This window comes from Petaurus breviceps, unplaced genomic scaffold, assembly GCF_028583685.1.
Source record: "Petaurus breviceps papuanus isolate PSGF00001 unplaced genomic scaffold, PetGlider_PUasm1.0 90504, whole genome shotgun sequence".
NCBI lineage: Eukaryota > Metazoa > Chordata > Mammalia > Diprotodontia > Petauridae > Petaurus > Petaurus breviceps.
This window is the reverse complement of record NW_027187266.1, coordinates 771655-795505: the sequence shown is the minus strand read 5'-3', so window position 1 is coordinate 795505 and position 23851 is coordinate 771655. Positions and strand designations below refer to the sequence as shown.

At 37.9% G+C, this 23851-nt stretch overlaps 1 protein-coding gene across 3 annotated transcripts in view; it reads right to left on the bottom strand.

Moving 5' to 3' along the window:
* Nucleotides 1–19626, bottom strand: part of CHGB (chromogranin B) — a 183639-nt gene extending 164013 nt beyond the window's left edge. Inside the window, exons 1-3 of one of the 3 annotated variants that reach the window (XM_069062776.1) lie at nucleotides 19406–19547; nucleotides 16591–16671; nucleotides 10183–10362 (exon numbers count right to left, since the gene is read on the bottom strand). In XM_069062776.1, the coding sequence (XP_068918877.1) occupies nucleotides 10183–10362; nucleotides 16591–16669 (259 nt within the window). In that variant the 5' untranslated portion in view covers nucleotides 16670–16671; nucleotides 19406–19547. Of the gene's footprint in view, nucleotides 1–10182; nucleotides 10363–16590; nucleotides 16672–17924; nucleotides 18064–19405 lie in introns of those variants that run through there. The other 2 variants (XM_069062777.1, XM_069062778.1) reach the window with 2 other exon arrangements.
* Between the last annotated feature and the right edge of the window lie 4225 nt (nucleotides 19627–23851).

Sequence of the window (23851 nt, the reverse complement as noted above, 5' to 3'; positions counted from 1 at the left end):
AAATTAATCTAGAATAAAATACAAAGTTCTCAGCATGATGTTTTAAGCTCTCCATAATCTAGCTTTTAGTTACATTTCTGGTCTTATTTCATATTATTCTCCTCCACATAGGTGGGAAGGAGAAGGGAAGGGAATATATATTTATACAGCATTTACTATGTGCCAGCCACTATGTTAAGTATTTTACAAATATTATCTCATTTGATACTCACAACAATCTGTGAAGAAAGTGCTGTTATTATTCCCATTTTATACTTGAGGTAACTGAGGCAAGCTGAAGTTAGTGAGTTGCCCAGGATCACACAGCTAGCTAGTCACCCAGCTATTCGCCACCACCTGTAACTCTTACAATCCCTAGCTTCCTTTAAAGCACAGCTCAGATACTGCCTCTTGACATGAGATCCCTCTCTCTTGAAATCACTTTGTATTATATTGTTTATACTCTCTAGTTAATAATCTCTGTCCATGTTCATCTCCCCAACTAGAAGGTAAACTGCCTGATCACAGTTACAATTTTTACATCGTAGTCCTGGTGGTAAGGCCACACATGATACTTAATTGTTTAAACGAGCTAGTTAAGCACTTTACAGCTTCCCTTGACAAGTATAATCATCATCTATTAGTAGTGACATTTTATGAGTTTAATTTGCTGAAAATTATACACAGAACCAGCAGAGGCTATGGTAAGAATGTTTCCCACCATAAAACTTTAGGAAGATTGCCTGTTGACACTTTTATTCAGACTATGGATCAATATATGGCCACAAAATGATTACCTGGAGATTCACAGTTAGTGCTAATCCTATAAACCAAAGGGGAAAAAACCCCTCACCACTCAATACATATTGATTGAGCCCTTACTAGGGTTGTTCAACTCTGTGCTAGGTGATATAGGAAATAAAAGGCTTAGTCTTCCTCTAAGTCAGCTTACAGTGCAGAACAGAAAAGGAATGAAGAGGAAAAGACAAATCCAAAAAAAAAAAAAAACTTTGAAGGAAAAAAGGAAGAAACAGTATTTGCCAAAAGGCAGTGTACGTGTTTTGAAACCTCATGCTTACATCTTTTGAAATAAGGCACACTGTTTCTTGCAGAAGTAAAAAGGCATATATCAAATATCAGTCATGCTGTCTGTATCCAATCCCACAATTAACCTATTGAAGCTATTTTTAAAAATTGGGTTAAAAAGGTGCAAAGCACATGGAACAACTATAGCTTGCTATTACTTTCTCATATGTTAAAATTGGCAACTTCTGTTGATTAAGTAAAATTAGTTATAACAATCATTGAATTTTGACTTCAGGAAAAATTATTACATTATTATGTAATATGCATTATTACATCAAAATAACATATACTACCGTTTATTTCTTTTTAATAAGAAAATATTAGAAATTATTTAAATGAAATCACTAGAGGGCAGTAGAAATCAGATACAAATACAACTTTGCACTTGGAGATTTGATTGTACAGTAAAGTTCAAAGACATGATAGCTGTATTAAAGGGATTCCTAAAGTTGCTTAATGCATACTTCAAAACATAGTATTCTTTTAGTTCTTTTTTTCCTCTAAGAGTACCTCTAAACTGCTGCTGCCCTACTGGTATATTTATCACCATTTCATGTTTCTTTTTATATACTTTTCAGGAAATAAGTGAATGGCTGAAAATATATTGTAATGAAATTAATTTTAACTTGCTGTCTAAAATGTTCTACTTTTTAAGGAATATTTAATCGATTAAGAAAGCCCTTCAGGAGAAAATTTTCTAATAATTCTAAGCCACAATCTTAACTTAAACATTGCTAGTAGCAACAGGCTATTTAATAAAGGGGACTGCATGCAGATATAGCCAATAATAGTTTTGTTGGAAAATGGTTGTAGGGATTTTTTTTTTCAGTAAAGGAAAAATACCTCTTTGGTGGTTAAAAAAAAAAAGAGGCATGGAAGCTTGTTAAGATCTCAGTCACATTAGGGCTCAAGTAGCTATTTGTAGCTCCTCTGATTTCTGGTAGAAGAAAAGAAGTAAAAGATCAAGAAAAAAGTGTGGTTTCAAAGGCAAACAAAAGCCTTCTTTCTGTGAGTGGTTAAAGGAATGTCACTAGAGGGGTGAAATCCATGAGTGGTTGAGAATTGAGCAAGCCAGAGTGCTTCTGAGACCAATGGAGCCAGAAGTCGGTTGAAAGCCCAGGGAGGGAGACCAACAAATATGTCAGATCAGGAAGAAGCAGGGCAGCCAAGCTCTCTCCACAACCACTCCAATAGAGATCTAAGAAGTGCCCCATAACAAGGAGTGATGGAGAAATTTAAGTAGAAAATGATAGTGTATCCTTTCACCCTAAGATAATAAACTCTGACCTGAGGCAAGGGACCAGGTCAGGAACTGTGTTAGCCAAGCAACTCAGCTGCACTGAATTTGCAGAGGTGACAGAGGCTGAGGGCAGTAACTGTCTAGGAGCATCACTGAAGGACAAGTCCACTGCAGCACTGCCTAAACCCAAACTGGAATCTAGAGCCTAGAAAATCTAGGACGATAATGATCAATAAGACTGAACCCTAGATCAGACTGCTTAGGGCCCTAAATTTAAAAGTTTGAAGTTTCCCAGACTGAGCTGCCCCTTTGATCCTAGAAGAATATAGCATGCAAGACCAGATGGAGCATAGCTACAAGACTCCAAATAATATAGACCAAGGCTAAGCACTACCTGAAATATCTATCAATCAAAATTTAAACACTTATATATGCTAAACACTGTGCTAAGCACTGGGGATAAAAAAAAAAGAGGCAAAAGACAGACCTGCCCTCAAGGAGCTTACTCTCTAAAGGTAGAGACAACAAATATATATGTCCCTTCAATGACTTAAGGGGTAAATAAGAACTGAGACAAAGATGGCCCAATTTACTGACACAAAAATATTCTAGGAGGCAAAGACCTTCAGAATTTCTAGTCAGAATAGAAAAGAATTGCTATTTATACTCATTCTAAACCATCAAAACCTTAAGCTGCTATTATTGGGTATTCAATGAAAGGCAGAGTGATTTGGGTTAAATACTACTCAAGTAGCTCCATTTGAAATACAGTGGTTTTGTGGGGGGGTTTTTTGCTTTTCTTTTTTTGGTAGGCAATTAGGATTAAGTGACTTGCCCAAGGTCACACCCATAGTTTGTATGTTAAGTGTCTGAGGCCATATTTGAACTCAGGTCCACCTGACTTCAGAGCCGGTGCTCTATTCACTGCGCCACCTAGCTGCCCCAGAACAGGTTTTTTAAAGCCAGTTTTTTCCTGAGCTATATTCAAGAAATCATAGATGAAGATATGTTTGCGAAATCATAGATGAAGACTGCATAGGACAAAAGTAAATTGTCCTCGTTTTTAAAGAAATAAATTTTTAAAATTTGAAAATCTAAATCTAGCATCTAGCCCCCAAATCCCAAAATAAGTGACCAAAAATTGTTTACTTACCAGAAAAGCATGTGGGAAATTGGATGCTGCTTGAAAACATGTGAGAACCTATTGCATTCTGGGCCATCTCCAGTCATCCTGATGAATAACTAGCCACTGGACCCAGATGGCTCTAGAGGAGCCCTGACCTTGGTGGTGACCTTGCACAGACTTCCCTCACTCAAATCAAAGTCAACTTCCAGTCATGCCATCATCCCCCTCATGTCATAGTTCTCTTTGAGAACGAAGGACAAACACAACAACAACGATTATACTGTTGCCGCTGCTTCTATTTTTTTTTCTTAAAGCAATTGGGGTTAAGTAACTTGCTCAAGGTTACACAGCCAGTTACCTGTACCTGGCCTAACTGGCCACCCCTGCTGCTTCTATTTTCAATGGATTCCAGATACCCACTGATGAGGTACAGGCTCTGGGAACCCCCTTGAACTTCCCATTTAATAAGGCATTTGCCTGAGGCCATAAGCCTTTCATTGTGGCTCCCCAAACCTCAGTTACTAGCCTAGCCCTCCTTTTTCCAGCTACTTCCCACCCTTGATCCTTCCAAAATATCTATACACCCTTAAACTAGCCTAGCCCTCCATTATCTCATCTACAGTAGCCTCCCTACATCCCACCTGTTATGGGAATGGGAATTTAAGATCTTCCCTGCCCCTAGGCCCTTTGATAGGCTTAAGTGACCCTGAGAACCTTCCTTGATTTGAAAATATACTCTGCCCCTTAATAGGCTGAAAGTGGTCACATGGAGCCTGTGGCAGGAGGCTTGTTTTTACTTTGTGATTGGGCAGTGGGTCAAGAGAGTTGTGACATTCTCTGACCCAGGAGAAGGCTATACATACCCTGATGTGAGATTTTGTTTTGGGGTTCATTTTGAGAAGAGTTGTATGATTTGACCAGACAAGACTCTGGGCAGCCATTGAGACCCCTCCCTCCCACGTTGAGAACCCAGATGTTGGTGCTTCCCTCTCTGGTAACTGACTAGGTATGGATGTAATGGTCAGGCAGCTATAAGACTGTCTGCTAATCTGTTTCTGTCTGTATTTTTTTGTCTGCTTGTTTCTCTGAAGTTCAGGGTGCTGACCTTTTTCCCCTGAACTAGGTAAATGACATATGTTTGACTAAAGCAAGGTTGTTAACCCATTTTGAGTTGCTTTCCTTTGGAAAAGCAGATCTAAGAACCTGTGCTGGCAGCCACCCTGGGTATGCTGGGGTGCTTGCTGCTACACCACCTTAATCTCTTGTCACTGGAGTCTTAACCTCATTTGGCTCCTCCTGAAGACCCTCCCCAAACTCCTCCTCTAGATCCCTCCCACAACATTTCTGTATATAAGACCCCATATTGCCTCCCTGAGAGAGAGAAGGCCAGAGAATGATCTAGCTCAGACTCACTGCGGCAGATGATTCTGGCCCACTTGTCCAATGCAAGCATCACAGATACTGAGGCTCCTTAAAAGTCTACCCATTATGGTGAACTTTTAATAAACTTTACTTTTCTTTGGCTGAGAGAAGACTTGAGTAAAATTCATTCAGCAGGATGTGGCATGCTGGTATTTTGGGGTCTCAAGCACCCCTAAACCCTGACCTCAACATTTTATGGAACCTGACCTCATCAGCACCATCTATTATGGGATGTCTGGGCCAGCATGGCAATGCCTACAACACATCAAGAACCAACGTTTTCTGTCAGAAGAAGAAGATCAGGATATCAACACTTTGCCACTGCCTTATACTTGGCAAAGTAGAATGGAACATCACTCAACAACTTGTACTTCAGCAAGTATCAATGTATAGATGCTATTAGTAGCTATGAATTGTAAGTTTAGCTTGAATTATAGAATTTTTGGGGACCATTAACTTAATTCCTGCTAGGGTTTTCAAAATGCTTTGTTAGAATAGGGTTGGCATAAAACTGGAAATGAGCAGATACTAAGTGAAATGTACTGTGTACAAAGTAACAGCAATATTATAAGATGATCAGCTGTGAATGACTTAGCTATTCTCAGCAATACAATGATCAAGACAACTCTGAAGGACTTTTGATGAAAGATGCTATCCATCCCCAAGAACTGTTGGTGACTGAATACAGATTGAAGCATACTTTTTTACTTTATTTTTCTTAAGGGTTTTTTTTGGTCTATGTTTTCTTTTACAACATGATTAATATGGAAGTGTCTTACATACTACATATGTATAGCCTATATCCACTTGCTTATCTTCTCAATGGAGGTGGGGGAAGGGTAGGGAGGAAGGGATAGAATTTGAAACTCAAAGTTTTAAAAATGAATGTCAAAAATTGTTTTTTACATCTAACTAGGGAAAATAAAATACTAAATAAAAATTTTTAAAAATAATTCAATATCAAGAATAGAGTTGGCAGAAATGCAACAATACGGAAGACAGAGATGGGATCACACTTATCTGTGTCCCTATGGAAACTAAATGAATATTTGTTTTATATGGATTTGTATTCACTTCTCAAATATGCTCCTAAAGATTGCCCCTCTGCTGCTAAGCAAGCATTTGTGCCTCATACGATGGCAGGATGGAACTGACCTTAGTGTTGTGACCTATTTTAAAATAAAAGCATACTGAAATTTAAGAAAAAAAAAAGAACAGATCATCCTAGACTAACTTTATTTCCTTTATTGACAAGACTACAAAACTAGCAGTTGAGGAAAATGTTGTGGATTTTACCAGATTTTTTTTTATGAAGTAGTCAATAATCAACAGGCATTTATTAAGCACCTGTTGTAAGCCAGGCACTGTGCGGTGAAGTATCTCATACTGTTCTTGTGGAGAAGATGGAGAAATATGGATTAAATAGTAAGACAGAAGGATTAAGAACTGGTTGGGTGACTGAACTTGAAGTATACTGGTTAATCATTCAATATCAATTTAACACACAGTCTCCAGTGGAGTACCCTTGGCACCATGCTGTTTAATATTTTTATAAATGACCTGGATAAAGTTATAGATGGTGAGCTCCTCAAATCTGCAGAGGACTCAAGAAGAGGAAGAAGAGATAACATAGTGGATGAAAGAATTAAAATCAAATTTAAAGAATTAAAATCAAAAAGGAACTTGACAGCCTAGAGCAGTGGTGGGGAAACTACAGCCTAAGGGCTAAATCCAGCCCACGATCTGTTTTGGTAAAGTCCTCTCCACTCCTTCCCACTCCCGTTTTTATAGTTTTAAATATACTAAAACATTATTTAAAATGTAAAAACCATTCTTGACTTGTAGACTGCAGAAAAACAGGTTGCTGGCTAACTGCAAGCCTTAGTTTTGCCGATCCCTCGGCTAGAACATTGGACTAAATCTCATAAAACGAAATTCAACAGGAATACACATAAAGCAGGCCTGCGGCCCACCGGCAGCCTTTGAAAAATGTAGGGTTTCCACTGCACACGCTCCTGTTTGTCATGTGACCTGAAGCAACCAACCATCATCAGTTTGTCTCTGGTCTACCCTATCTGCTGCCGGAACCTCCTGCCAAGTTGTGCAGATCTGATGTAAAGTCTCACACTTAAGTACCAAAAAAAAGGAAAAAAAAAAATAAGAAAAAACATCAAGGCGTGGCATGATTGGACAGCAGTTCTTCTCAAAGAACCCCTGCTTTGTATTTGTGTCTTTGTGAGAACATCTGGGAGAAACTTAAGTCCACCTTCCAGAACAGAGATCTCAACAGACCCAAATCACTTTCAAGGTTGAGAAGGAATCTTTGCTGCTCTAAATTACAAATCCCAGGATTTCAGTCAGTTTTCAAATCACCGTTACAGAAGGCTAGGGGTAGATAATTTCCTTTATAAATGCAAGTCAGAACTTTCTCAATTTTAAGGGAGTTGCCTAGAGCACTAAGCGTTTAAATGACTTACCTAGTATCTACAGTCAGTTTGAGTCAGGGGAGAACTTGAACTCAGGTCTTCCTGGTTCCAAGGCTAACTCTCTCTCCATTGTACCATGTGCCTCTCATCAGTAAAAGTAACTTTATAAAATGCCTCTATCTTCCCTTTAAGCCCCCTTCCAAAGGAAAAAAAAAAAAAGAAAGAACATGCTAAACTGGCTTTGGAGTCATATACGTTTAATTCAAGGCTCTTAGAGCATCAGTACTAAAACAGTAGGTAAATTTAATGTTTATAAAAGGCTCCTCAGATATTTGGACTCTCTTTAGAGAAAAACTAGGGATTGCCTGTTGAAGACAAGCGGGAGCTAGCACTTATAAAATATGAATTATTGTAACTAAGATGTGGGGAAAAGATTATAGAAGTTAAAATAAATGAGCAAAACAATTTGGATCAACTAAATAATTTAAGATTAAAGATTTCAGAACAAAGGACAATTCTATAAATTTGAAAATACAGACGGATTATAGTGGGGACAAATTGGGCAACTTATGAATTAGTACTGCCCTATATTTAAAACAATCTCCTGAAAACCTGTTTCCTGGTAAGGGCTAGACTGGAAGTGATAATCCTTTTAAAATCAATTACATATGTAAAACTTTTTCTCTCTGTAGCAACAGGTACTTCCTGTGCCCCAAAAGAATGATGCTTGGAAGAAAAATAAATAACCCTTTAAGGATATATCAAAGGCATTTCCAGTAATTTATTTTTCCCATCAGAGGTAAAATTTCCTTTGAAAAAATGCAATAGTTTAGCAAAACCCATTCTAGATTGTGTCCATTTCCTGCTTAGCTTAAAAAACAGATGTATGACTTTAATGGACAAACTTCCTGAAAGGTTAGGATCAGAAAAATTCATCAGCTGGTGGCCAACTTGATAGTTTTTTCATGGGAGGCTAGTCCTCAGCCAAGGGGAAAAGTCTATTACGAGGCCCATCCATGCTTTCCAGTTTATAGGTCCTTCCACAGCTAGTAACTCCCTGGCAAAGTCTTCGAGAAATAACGATCACCTCTAGAGGAGGAAAGGAAGCAGGGTGCCCTAGAATACTTAGGATTTAGAGTCAGAAGATCCAGATTCAAATCCTTGAGCTTCCTCTTGCTACTTCTGGGACTTCTACACCTCACTTAACTTCTCTCATCACCACTTTCCTCATATATAAAATTTTTTAAAAGTTCAACTTTAGGTCATCTTCTCAGCATGAAATGTATGATCCAGGCCTTAGTAAACACTGGAATAAACACACAGTGGAGAAAAAAATAATCCAAAACATTTTTTCTAAGAATTATATCTGATTCAATGGTGGCCTATATAGGCATTCCTTCTTTGTCATGTAGCAATTTTGTTTTAGTAAGAAAGTAATAGCATAGCTGTAGGGGCAGCTAGATTGTATAGGGGATAGAGTGTTGGGCCTGAAGTCAGGAAGACTCATCTTCACGAGTTCAAAGCCAGCCTCAGACATTTACTAAATGTGTGATCCTGGGCAAGTCACTTAACCCTATTTGCCTTAGTTTCCTCCTCTATAAAATGGACTGGAGAAAGAAATGGCAAACCACTTCAGTATCTTTTTCAAGAAAACCCTAAATGGAGTTACAAAGAGTCATACACAATTGAAAAACAACTGAACAACATAGCATGCTTTCCTTATCATTAATTATTTTAAAATCCTAATAAATATCCAGTGACAAATTATTATAATGCTTGAGTACATTCAAAATATATTTTGATTGCCTATTATGTGCAAAGATCTCTGCAATAACCCAGTTCCTGATCTCTAAGCACTTAAAATTGACCTAGCAGAGGAGATATGACAAGTATACAATAATACTACATATAATGAATACCACATGAGTAGTAACCACAATACTATAAGTACTACAACAATTCTAAGCAAGGTAATATTCAAACTAGGGACTGATTGATAATACCTTGAAGAAGTTTGCTTTGGAGTTGGGTCTTGAAGAGTAGATAGGGGAAGATTTAGAGGGAAAACCTAGAAAAGTTCATTTCAAGACAAATGAATAGCACTTACATAGCATGATATTCAATGGTATGAAGAAGACCTCCCCATTCTCACCTACACCATATACACACATTCACACACACACACACACACACACACTGATGAGTAATTTTTCACATTGAGAACCACAAGGAAATAATACACCTCTAGGAGGTGAGGGGAAGTAGGAAGCAAATTAGGGGATGAAGGACACAGTCTAAGCTAGGACAGTAGGGATAGGGGAAGAATGAATTCAAACTTTGTTTACTTCATAATTTTACCTAGGTCTCTGAGGACAAAGTGTTAGTCTTTCCTGTTCCTATTAATCTACAAATGATGCTATCTTAAATTTTAATAAGACGCTTAATCAACTCTATTACACAAAGGGGCTACTTAAATTCAAAGGAGCTATTTTCCAAGGGTGACATTAGGGTCTTAAAAAAAAACCCTACATCATATAAATCAGAAAAGCAGCTAAATTATTTCTTCCTAATGTCTGAAAAAACACCAATTCCTATTTGTGATTCAAGTGTTCTCAACATTTAAAATCCCCTAGATAGATTTCAGAAGGTATCACACTGTTATTGAGGATCAGCATTTTTATCTAAAGGTTATGTCTCTGCTCTGAGACATCCTTAGGGCACTTGACTGATTGGTCAAATGGTACTTCCAATTCTAAGTAGAGACTTGCCTTTGAAATTTGTCCCTTCAACTTTGTTTAAACAAATAATTTGCTAACACAAGTTATTAATGTTTGGAGAGGAAAAACCACCATATACCCACATGCTTTGTGTTCTGTTGTTGTTTGTTAATGTCTGCTTCTTACCTGAATCCAGTGAAAAAGAAGCAAGAATATCCATAGAACTAGAAGTCTCACTACTGGCCTCATTCCTGGGCTTCTGTTGTAGTTGCTGTGCTATGTCATAGGTTGGGGATAGGTCCAGAAAGTTGCTGCTCTCTTCTGAGCAGTGATCTGATATGGCTTTCTGGCCTTCCATAGCTCTCTCTGTCACAAACAAAGAAAAACTGATCAGTCATTAAAAAAAAAAAAAAGCTCCTCACGTTTGACCCTAAAGGAGTTTATTTTTCTCACATTAAATTGTAAAAGTATTGGCACAACATTTGTTTGAAAACATCATTTCACCACAGATAGAAGCAATTAATAATTAAACGTGGAAGAAAAGCAAGCAATTAGAAATTGACCTTAGCTACAGTCCCAAGTAGAACAGAATGCCACAGGATTACATCACATTTCTTTAAAGAAAACTGTAGAGAAAAGGTTTACCCAAGATCTCATTTTTCACTGCCTTCAAAAGTTTCCCTTTAAAGTTCCATATCTTGATATCAAAATGTTGCTGAACAATGCTACTGCTTATAAAACACATTTCCACCCCCCCCCCCCCCCCAAATCCAGCCTTCTTCCAAAGTTCATTACTTTTGCTGAGTTTACTACAATTTTTCTACTCATCCAATGTGGAACCTCGAGTCATCCCAGACTCTCTCTCCCCATATCCAGTTTCCAAGACTTGCACATTCCATTTTCACCATATGTCTTCCATCTCTCCTTTTTCCTCCATGGTTTTCACCCTAGTTCAGGTCCTCATCATAGCTACTCTAGACCAGTGGTTTGATGGAAGATGAACAACCCATCCAAGGATGGTAAAAGGGGCTGCATCCCATTCCACCCAGGATAACCAATCATGGAGCTTGTCTCCAACACAATTACACCTACCCTTATGCACTAACACTCCCCTCACTATGCCCTCTCCCTGTCCTCTTCTGAGCCAGGTGTCAGTCTCCCAGTTATGCTGTAACTGCTACACTAGAAGCTGCACAGATGCTTTTGGGAAAATTCTGGTGCCCATCCACAGCCACCATCTCTTCATTGCTGGGGCAGGTATCCTTGGAGAGCAGCGATTGGGGAGAAGATAGAAGAGTTCATATGGGATGAGCAGGGAAGGATGGGTTGTGTTTTATACTGACAATCTTGTTATATTATCTTTCCTTCCTCTTCCAAACTTCCCTGTTACAGTCAAGGGCAATACCATCCTTTCAGTCACACCCCCCCACACACACCTTTACCTTTCTAGTCCTCACACCTTATTCCCTATCACATACTCATCAATCTAAGTGACCCTGGCCTCCATGTAATTCCATGAACAAAATGCTCCATCTTTGGGTTCCAGGCATTTTCTCTGGCTGTTCTCCCATGCCTGGAATGCTCTTCCTCCTCCCCTCTGCCTCCTGTCTTCCTCCCTAGCTTCCTTTAAGCCCCCACTAAAATCCCATCTTTTATAGGAAGTCTTTTCCAACCTTTCTCAATTCTAGGCTTCCTTCTGTTAATTATTTCCTACTTATCCTGGACATAGCTTATTTGTACATACTTGTTTGTTTGTTGTCTCTCCCCAGCCAGACTATAAATTCCTGGAGAACAGGGACTGTCTATTGTTTTATTTTGTATTCCTATTGCTTAGTACAGAGTAGGTGCTTAATAAATGTTTATCGACCAAATGACTGACAGGATAAATGTAAATATCCTCACTCTCCTACATGTCACATAGACAATCAATTGCCAGAATCTGCCATTTCTCCCTCTATCTCTACTCCCACAGTTCCATCCCTCATCACCTCTTGCCTGGATTAGTGTGATGGCCTCCTAATTGGTCTCCCTGCCATAAGTCTCTAGCCTCTCCAATCCATTCTTCACATAGTTGCCAAATTGATTTTCCCAAATCACAGCTAATAATAGTAATAACAACAATTATTATTTTAGTAACTAACATTTATATAGAATCTACTAGGTGTCTGGAACTGTACTAAGCACTTTACAAATATCATCTCATTTCATCATCACAACCCTAAGAGGTAGTATTATTATCCCCATTTTAAGGATGAGAAAAAGGAAGAAGAAAGAGGTAAAGTGACTTGTCCAGGGACACACAACTAGGAAATAGTTGAGAAAGGATGTGAATTCAGGTTTTCCTGTCTCCAGGCCCAGCACCTTACCCATGAGGTGGAGGTGAGATGAGGTACCACATCTTCACTTCAGAGGACTGATCATATTCCTCCTCCACTTAATAAATTGTGTTGTACTAGTTCCCTATTGACTCTAGGATCAAATGTTATTTCATTTAAAATATATATTTTGTACAAGTTTTATAATGCACATAATTATTAGTAGAGTAGCATGCATGGAATGGCAAGTAAGTGACGAGATGAATAGGATACCAGACCTAGGGTCAGGAATTCAATTCACATCTAGCTTCAGATATTTAACAGCTGTATGACCCTGTATGTAAAAAATGGGGATTTCTGGGAGAGCAAGGAATAGTTTACCTGTCAGATTTATGGAGAAGGGAAGAATGTATGACCATACAAAAGACAGAGAGCATTAGGAAATGCAAAATGGATAACTTTGATTTACATTAAACTGAAAAGGTTTTGTACAAATAAAGCCAATGTAACTAAGATTAGAAGGTAAGTAGAAAACTGGGAAAGAATTTTTACATCCAGTGTCTCTGATAAAGGCCTCATTTCTAAAATATACAGAGAACTGAGTCAAATATATAAGAATACAAGTCATTTCCTAACTGATAAATGGTCAAATGATATGAACAGGCAGTTTTCAGAGGAAGAAATTAAAGATATCTATAAGCATATGAAAAAAATGATCTAAATCACTATTGATTAGAGAAATGCAAATCAAAACAACTCAAGTATCACATGTCACTGGTCAGATTGACTAAAATGACAAAACAGGCAGTGATAAATGCTGGAGTGGATGTGGAAAAATTGGAACACTAATGCATTGTTGGCAGAGTTGTAAACTGATCCAACCATTCTGGAGAGCAATTTGGAACTATACCCAAAGGGCTATAAAAAAGTGCATACCCTTTGATCCAGCAATACCACTTCTAGGGCTGTATCCCAAAGAGATCATACAAGTGGGAAAAGGACCCATATGTACAAAAATATTTATAGCAGCTCTTTTTGTGGTGGCAAAGAATTGGAAATCAAGGGGAGGCCCATCAATTGGGGAATGGCTAAACTAGTTGTGGTTTATGAATGTAATGGAATACTATTGTGCTATAAGAAATGAGGAGCAGACAGACTTCATAATAATCTGGCAAGACTTATATAAACTGATGCTGGATGAGGAGAGCAGAACCAGGAGAACTTTGTATGCAATGACAGACATATCATATCTGTGACGACTAATTTTGATAGACTGGGTTCCTCTCAGCAATGCAAGGTTATAAGACAACTTCGAAGGACTCATGGAAAAGGCTATCCACATCCAGAGAAAGAACTACAGAGTCTGAATGCAGATGGAAATGAACTACTTGCTCTCTCTCTTTTGTGTTTTGTTTTGTTCCTTCTTTCTTGTTGTTCACTTCATTGGTTATGATTCTTTAAAACTTAACTAATGTTTAATGTGAAGGTATTTATAGAACCTATATCAAATTGCACACTGCCTTGGTGGGGAGGGGAGAGAGGAGGAGAAAATTTGGAACTCAAGGGATTGTGGAACTAAATGCTGTAAAAGTAAATAAATAAACTTTTAAAAAATAAAATGGGGATTCTAATAGCACTGAGCTGTGATAATAAAGTGAAATATTTGTAAAGCACATTGCAATTAAAATGTTATATAAATGCTGTTCTTATTATTACAAAGGGAAAAAACCCCTTCATGGTACAGTCTAATGTTACATATAAATAACTAGCTATATACAAGATGTATGCAGAGCAGAAGAAAAGTAGTCTCAGAGGGAAGGCACCAGCAGCTGGGGGGACCTAGAAAGGCTTCTTGCAGAATCTACAAGTTTAGCCAGGGACACTGATGCAGAAGTGGGGAGGGAGAGCATTCCAGACATAGGGGACAGCCAGAGCAAAAGCATGGGAGGCAGGAGATAGTGTTGTGGCTGGGGAACAAGTAGGCTAGTGTAGTCTGTGTGCATGGAGGAGAATAAAGTATAAGAAGACTGGAAAGAGAGGCGACTAGGTGGAAAAGTGAATAGAATTCAAATAAGACTTCAGACACTTAACACTTATTAGCTGTGTGACCTTGGGCAAGTCACTTTACCCCCAATTGCCCTGCCTTCCCCCCTCCAAAAATAAAAAATAAAGAAGACTGGAAAGGTAGGAAGGAGTCAGGTTGTAGAGAGCTTCAAATGACTAAGAGAGGACTTTATATTTGATCCTACAGCTAACAGGGAACCACTAGAGTTTACTAAGTAGGGATGTGACATGGGCAGGGTTATACAGTAGGAAGGCCAAAAGACTACTCTCAAGTGACGTAGGGGAAGACACTGAATCTCCTTGGACCTCAGTTTTCACCAAGGTAAAAAGATGGTTGGACTAGGTGGCCTCTGAAATCTCTTTTCAACTTGTGACCTATAATTATATGGTCAGTCCTCAGCAACATCCTTTAAAGGCCATCTCTTGTCAGCTACAATGCTACATAACCTATGCCCTCAGCCTCTTAGCCCATTTGGAATGTGTGTTTGTAATAAGCAAGGTCATTCTGAAACTATATGGAATAGTGTTACCAATTATCATTTTAACATGAAATGGAACCCATTAATAACGCCTCTGACCACACAAATTAGATCAACTTCAAATAATTCCCCAAGTATTCTTCACCAGCTTTCTGAAAGTCTAACTAACTCAGGGATTTAATCAGTGGGAAAGAACTGGCATTTCTGCTGGTGGGGAAGCTCTGCTGGGAATGCAAATCCAGGCCCTGCAGACTGCAGCACTGGTCCAGAATGCCATTAAATATAAGAAGATCAGTGATTTTAAAGGAAACCAGGGATTAGAAAGAATTTGTTAAGGATTTAAAGCCAACACTTTAATTTTGAAGCAAACTATGTAGGTACTGAATAAAGAACAAAAGGTTTACTGTATTTGATATAATATACCCCATCTCATGAAAGAGGCTTTCCTGCTCTGCATTACTTGAAACAAGTTATCTTTCTAAATGTCTGCAAGTAAATCTAATCTGAAAGCTGCAATGCTCTGTACAATCACTAAAGAATTATTGCTAAAGATATTGGTTCATTTCATATAATCATTTGAATTCTAAAGCTGGAAGGGACTTAGAACTCTTCTAACTTCTCTTTATTTTACAGATAAGGCTGAGACACTTTAGTAAGCAAGTTAGGGCCAGCGGAAAACACACTGGCCTGGAGGGCTTCAGTTTCATTTGTAAAATGTAAGGGTTGGATTAAATGAACTTAAAAGTTTCTTTCAGTTCTAACATTCTATAACTAATTGGTTTGCAAGGATCGTACAATCATAGCTGCAGAACTGGAAGGGCCCTAGGAGGTCATTCAACCCGCTCATTTTACTAAGCATGTTAAAAAGCTGAGGAAAATTAAGTGATTTGCCCAGAGTCAGACAGAAAGTTAGTAGCAAAGCTGGGATTTGAACCCAGGATGTTTGACTCCAGAGCCAAAACTCTTTCTACTGTCATGCAGTTTATTTCCTTTTATTATCTTCCTATTCATTGCTTTAGTGTAAGTTATTGCTGTTGCTGAGTCATTTTTTCAGTCTTGTCTAACTCTTCATGAGCCTATTTGGGTTTTTTTTGACAAAGATACTGGAGTGGTTTATCATTTTCCTATGCAGTTCATTGTACAGATGAGGAAACTGAGGCAAACAGAGGTAAATAACTTGCCCAGGGTAATGCAGCTAAATGAGGCCAGATTTGAACTCATGAAAATGAGTCTTCCTGACTCCAGACTCAGCCCTCTACCCACTGTGCCACCCAGCTGCCCTGCTTTATTCTAAATTAGTACTGGAAGAACAGAGATGTTTTCCTTTGAGAAGTTATCAACCTAAGAGATAACAATATTGAAGGCAATGATGATATAGGCATTTGTTTTGCATAACATTTTACATATATTATCACATTTGGTTCTCACAACAGTTGTTTAAGAGAGATTTGTCTCAGGTCCCCCTTGATAATTGAAAATTATTGAAGACAAAAAAGAGCTTTTGTTAATGTGGGTTATATCTGTTGATATTTACCTTAGTAGATATTAAAACTAATAAACTTTTAAAATATTTTCTTTATTTAAAAATAATAAACCCATTACATACTAACATATTTTTATGAAATATACATTTTTCCAAAAAATGTTAGTGAGAAATGGCATTTGTTTTTGTTTTGTTTTTTTTTTGCAAATTTCTTTAATGTCTGGTTGAATAGAAGATAGCTAGGTTCTCATACCTGCTTCTGTATTCAATCTGTTGTGATAAGTTGTTTTGGTTGAAGTATATGAAGAAAATTCAAACGCACAAAGATACATAGCTGGAAAAAAGAGGATTATTTTACTAAGCAAAAAACATCTTAGCATTTTTATGAAAACAGTTTTGACATTGGAGACTCCCTGAAAACATCTTAGAGGCACCTTACAGAGTGGTTTGCTGATAAATGTTTAACAACCAAATCTCCCTGGGGGGAAATTTATATGTGACATACTTTTAAGTTTAATCTGCATCATCAACATTTTCTCCAACACTTTCTTAAGTTTAGAAAATCAACAAAACAATAACTCAAACCCTGAATTATAGTATTTGCCAATATATATGTTCACACTTGAAACTTTGCTATTAGAGCTGGCTCTAAAATATTCTTGCCTCCCAGGAATCTTTGGGCAACACTTTGAGGACCACTGCTTTAAGACAAATGCTGCAGTTATTATTTTCTATATTTTAAAGAAGAAAAAAAAACCACCTGTCTGAGAGAGTTTAAGTGACTTGCCCAGGGTCACACAACTCATAAATGTTTGAGGCAGAATTCAAACCCAGGTCTTCCTGACTCAGAGTCCAGCACTGTAGCACTAGGTCAGGATTTATTGCCACATATGTTCTACATGTGGATGAGTCACAGTTTTGGCTGATTTATCCTGAATCAACCTGAAAGTTCAAGGTTCTCAAAGAAACAAAAACATCCTAGTTGTTTGTTTTTTTTTTTTTTTTATTTCTGCCATATTAGCCAACTCAAGTTGTAGGTGCCCATAGCTGTCTCTTTCAGGATTGTGCCATACCTCTTACTGCTATATCTCCCTGGTCTGAAAAACAGGTCAATGAAACATAATCAGTGTTTAGCAGCTGCAATGGTGCTAAAATTCTGTGACCTTTGACTACAAAATAGTGTGACATCAACAGCCAAATACGCACCCTAGTGTTTTATCAGAGCTGTGATAAGATGAGATTTCTTTTTCCAGAAAGAACAGCACAACACCACAATAAAAATTAAAAAAAATTTTTTTTTTAAATGAACATCATCATATATTAAATACTAAACATGTTCCAGGACTGGGCATTGTACCAAAGAAAAACTTGCTGATAAGCAGAACTCCTTTTTAAAAATAAGAACCATTTGTATTTGCAAAATAACTTTAGTGCTAAATGAAAACTCATCCTACAGCATTCTTACTGGAAAAACATAAAGGACAAGGAGAGGTTGAAAACCCCTTCTAGGAGTCTGGGAATAACTGGATTTGCAATCAGTTTTTGGGGATGGTTCCCTTAAACTAGCTTTGATCCAGTATGACCTACCTCTACAACTTTGGAAGGGAAATACCTCCTTTTCAAGAAACGTTAATTTTCTTTTCTTAATAGTATATGCCTGATGGTGTCACATTGGTTGATCTGGTAGTTTATTTTGCTGAACTGCTTTTAAAAAATTCTTCCTGGCCTCCCTAATAAGGAAAACAGAGAAGTTATAGTAGGAAATTAATGTGATGTAAAAATGAAAAAATGGGAATAAAGTTGGGTTTTTTTAACTATATGCATCTATAATGCTTTATGTGGACATTTCTTCCTAATGCTGGGAAGTAAAATACATGCTGCAACCATATATACTCTTAGCCCTTAACCATACCATATCCAGTATATCAAAAGAAGGGGGAACCTGTTTGCTTTTTTTTCTTTTTATCAGTTAAGACCATATATGCATATCAGCTTCATTTAGCTTTTTTTTTCTTAGAGACCAATATAAAATATCCAACTCATATTTTAAAATTAAGAATATAGAACATTATGCAGTAAGTGCAATGTCATTTGTTACACAATGTACCTCATTGAGAGGTAGACTAGGGGTTGGAAAGCAGGAAAACTTGAGTTCAAATCTTACCTCTGATACATTCTGACTAAACTCAGGGCAAGTCACTTAACCTCCCTGGACCTCAGTTTCCTCTCCTGTAAAGAGAAAAGGTTCGACTAGAGAACCTTTGAGATCTCTTCCATTTATGAGCCCGATGAAGTCATCATCAGTTAAGGATGATGACTTCATTCTGAATAAAAAGCATTTAACTACCTAGCTTTCTCCCAAGCAGAACTCAAATGCCACCTCCTCCAACTAGCCTGCGATGATTTCCTCCCTAGTTGTCAATGTTTTTCCTAGCCCAAAATACTTTGTATCTGCACAGGTTTCGTCTCTTCCAGGAGAATGAAACCTCCCAGGGGGCTGCCACTGTTTCTTCTCTGTCTTTGGATCCCAAAGAGCCCAGCACATAGTGCGGGTGCTCACTGTTAACTGCATCTAATACTGCTGGTTTTAATGCATTTTTAATACTCTCTGTGGCGGATGAGGAATGTCTGTGTAGGAGGCAGCACCTGGGCTGGATTCCAAAGGAAGAACAGATACCTCGGTTTCATACAATCCTGGATTTAGAGCTGAAAAGGACCTCGGGGTCCTCCAGAACCAACCCTCTTATTTAACAGAGGAGGAAACTGAGACTCAGTGGTTAACTGACAGGTCTAAGATCATAGAGGTCAGAAATGTCCAAGCTGGGAGTTGAACCTTTCCATTGTTAATTCTGGGTAAGTAATAGTAACTGACCCAGAAAGAAAACGGTAGCCCTGCAGAAATGCCACAGGCTGGGAGGGAGGGGGGAGGAAGCAGGATTTTTACAGCTTTCCGACCAAGCACGGACATCATTCCCTAGCCGCCAACTAGTCAGCAGACCTGCCCCCTTTTCACCCTCAGGTTAACAGAAGCCAGAGACTTAGCATTTGTACACCGGAACAATACTCACCCGCCGCAGACGGCCGTAAGCACGTTGCTTAACAGGAAATACAGCCACCATCTTGGTTAAGGGAAAACAGACGCCAACAGGAAGTCGCGGCACCATCTTGGGTCCTGGAAGTCAGTGTTAGGAAAGACCGTGGCAGCTATTTTAGTTAAGGGTAATTGCGGCTGGAATGAAGCTTTAGCCATTCAATCCTGGATGTGGTGGGCGAGGCACCAGAGATGTGGGTGGTTTCCCTGAAGCTGCTATGTAAAAGCAGGTCAGGGCAGTTCTGAGGTAGATTGTGAGAAAAACCAGAATTAAATGAAAATGAAAAATGACAAAACTCAGAAGAGAGAGCGAGGAGTTAACAGTGTAAAATCATATTAGGTTTCTAGATCACTTTATTGCTTTTTGCTTTGAAAGCATTTCCATGTAGAAGATCTCACTTTTTCAAGGCTAGCTCTCTAGGGTAAAAAATATCCAGGAGCATGAGACAGAAAACATTGTCTGCGTCCAGAAATTTTGGAATGCCAAGATTGCACTGGACACTAGTCTTCTTCAACATGTCAAAGAAGATAATAAACATGCTTTGTATATTCTAGATAATAATTGCCCCTGGAAGAAATACAATATTGAGCCATCAGGAATTTATAGATTAGTTCACAATAGGTTATCGAATCAGTTACCAAATGCTAGTTGAGGGCAAACATTGATAAGAAAGTGGGTGAAGAGATTATAAAGTTATTAATAACATAGGTTTATGTAGGAAGCAGATCATATAATATGTACTCTAAAAAGAATGTTAAGGGCAACCTTGACCAAAGTCGCAAAAGGGTAACATGCAGCCTGAGACAGATCAGTGGAAGGGAACCCACTTACTGTGCCTTGGGGGAACCAGGAGAGAGAGATTTTGTTTCCAGCGTACAAGGGGATAGGATTTCTTTGGTGCGAATTCCCTTTATTAATTTCGGTTGGCAATTTCTGTGCAACTTATAGTTGTGGGCAGATGCCTAAAGCACTGAGAGGTTAAATAATTTGCCCAGTATCACAGAAATAGTATGCCAAAGGTAGGGATTGAACCCCAGTCTTTCTGGTTTACTTGGTAGATTGCTGTCCACTATACCGCTGTTTCTCAAAGTGTAATCTGAGTCACATCTCTGAGATCAAAACGATTTTCATAATAATACTAAGGCTTTATTTGCTATTAAAATACTTCTTTTTCTAACTTATCTATATGAAGATAATATTTTTCATGTGCTCCAAAAAGGGTGGAGAAATTACAATGGTATTAATGACATGGGTACTTGTGTAGAGAGCTGTTCACATTGTATGTGCATATCACTACAGACTGAATGCAGCAGATATGAGAACCTAGCTATCTTCTATTGAGCCAGACATTAAAGATATTTGCAAAATATGTAAAACTGCTACTCATCACCATTTTTTAATTTTAGAAAATAGAGTTATTTTTGCTTTAAAATATTATTCATGTTAACATGTAATGGTTTTATTGTTACTTTGAAAACAGATTAATAAATATTTTAAATTTACCCATTTTAATTTTCAGTATAGTAAATAGTGATGTAACAAACCCTTTGGGGTCCTCAATAATTTGTAAGAATATAAAGGGATCCTGGGACCAATAAATTTGAAAGCCATTACATCACAGTATTCTGTCTCTCATTAAAATGTATGCAAAAGAAATATAAGGTAATTTAGTGGGAAGAGAGGGGGGAATCCTGGAGAGTCAAGAAAGACTTCATGTAGAAGGTTGTTGTTGGTCATCCTTCATCTCTGAAGAGGACCAATGACATCACAGGTGACATCTTGACTTGCATGTGAATTGGATTTAAGTGATGAAGAGTTTGGCAAAGTCATCAGCCTTACTCTCTCTTCCTGAGTTGAAAGTCCAGTGGCAGGACAAAAGTCAAGATAGCTGATAATTGCCCTAGATGCAATAGATGACCTTTGATACATGCACACATACACACATATATACACATATACAAATACATACATATATACATATCCCTTGGAATATATGCATTCTTTGGAAAATAAAAAACCCGACACCATATAGTATGTTGAGCCATCCAATTTATATTTGAGAATTATACAGATGGTGTTATTTGTGTTTAATTATCTCACAAAATATCACCATCACCTGAAAATCTAACCTCAGTTTTCTTCATAATGCCAACTCTAATAAAATTCATCAATTTTAAAGTCCAATAGGTCAATTACCATTTCATTTTGATAAATGTATCCATAAATATCATCCTGTCATGAACAAAAGAATGTTCATTCTCATAGCTTAGCATATTTCTACTATATCCAATGAAGTTCATAATTTTCTAGGAACTGAAAGCTATAACCAATTTCCCCCAAAAAAGCAGATGTAGGAGGTAACCTTTCAAACTCAGCTAAGAGGGAGAAGTAAGGAAGTGCATTTCCTACACAGGGAACAGGATGGTCAAAGGCATGGGTTTGGGAGATGGAATGTCCCTACAAAAACATCTCTGAAATTCTATAATTTCATATTTGTTAGTTCACATTTATATAACATTGTGTGGGTTTTTTTTTTTTTAAGAGACAGTATAGTGTAGCAGATAGATTTGACTTTAAAGTCTGAAATGCCAGGTTCAAGTTCTGCATGTGATGGATATTGTCTGTGTGACTTTGGGCAGTCACTTATCCTCTCAGTGCTTCAGACAATGTTCTTTTTTTTTTTCAGACAACATTCTAACATTGTAAGTTGCAAAGAAGGTTCCAAACTTCATTGGTTGAGGGAGTTTCTTGATCTGAATGTTCCTTACACAATTAAGTCACCTGTCTGTCCCTATTCCTTTGTGGTTTACATACAGTTTTACATGCATTTTCCCCCCATTTGACCCTCACAGTGGTCCTGTGAAGTAGGCAGTATGATTCCTCATTTTGCATATGGGAAAATTAAGGTTCAGAGTCATTAAGTGATTTGTCTGAAGTCAGATAACTAATAGGTTACAGGAGCCAGGATTCAAATCCAGATGCTTTAATTTAAAATCAATTAATCTCTTTCTATTAAGGGGTGAAGAATGGTGGGGGGACAAAAGTCATATTCCCCCCCCCTTTTTTTTTTAGCACCAGCTGATAAAGCCTTTCCTTCCCCATTACTGGCTGGCTGCCTCCATTAGGTAGTTCCCATACACCAGCACACCCTCCTCTGCCTTCTAATCTCTCCACCAGGGTTACTGACTATATCCTAGGAGAATTTCTGATAGTAGCAGCCTTTGTGGGTGATAGTTTTCCTAACATACCTAGCATTACAGCCTGGGAGGACAGGAAAAGAGTCTGGGACCCTAGTTAGATTAGGCAAAAACTGCATTATCCAAGCCGAGCAACCCAAGGGTAGAGTCTGGGGTACTGGTGGGAAGGAGATGGAGGTGATGGTCAGAGAAGTGGTGTCATGACTGGAGTGGCCAGGAAATAGCTAATCAGCCTTTGCCTGAAGACCTCCAATGGGGCAAGGGAAGATGTGTTACCTCCTAAAGAAGCACATTCCCCTTTTGTTTAACTTCAATTGTTAGGAAGTTTGTATTGACATTAAGCCAAAATTTAACATTCTCCAGTTTACCACCCATTGCTTCTAGTTCTACCCTCTGGGGTCAGTCTCACAAATCTAGTTCCTTTTTTTAAAATACTTTAGGATAGCTACTATATCCCCCATAAATCTCTTTTCCAGGCTAAACATCCCCAATTCCTTCAACAGATTCTCATATGGAATGAATTCATATGGCATAAATCCTGACTCCCTTTCCCATTTATACTACTTGCCTCAAAACCAAGATGCATGTAGAGTCAACTCTTGCTTATTCTTGAAGAGCTTTCACTCTAACGTATATAGTATATTATACAATGAAAGATTTCTGCATCCTTAGCAGCCTTCCCTCTGCCATGTGGAGTTGCTTCTCCCACTCCTATTAATTGGCCTATATTCAAAGAATGAAATACATACACACACATGCATGTATGTAAATATAATATAAATGATAAAGAGAAAGGGAAATCTGTTCCTTCCCACTTCCCCAGAAGTGAAAGTGAATATATTCGAAAGTCAATTGTAAATGACTTTCCAGTTTCTTTGCTTTCTTGAATTATACAGATTACTGCTCAATTCTGTCAGCAGCAATTATGAAATGACCACATAAAATTATATATGTGCATACATAAAATATGTCAACATGTGTATATGTATGTATATACACAAACAATAGAGGGAAAAGACCACATTCTACTAGTCTACTGAAGACCACATTCCCCCTGCCCTCCAAAAAATTCATGGTAATTGATTTGGGGATTTCTTCAATATCAAATTATCTAGGCTTCTTGTTCCTTTCTTTCTATTAGTTATAATTATAAAATGACCTTATAAAATGTGATCTCAAAATGATAAACAACATTATTCTGAAAACCCCCAGTATTTTGGTTATT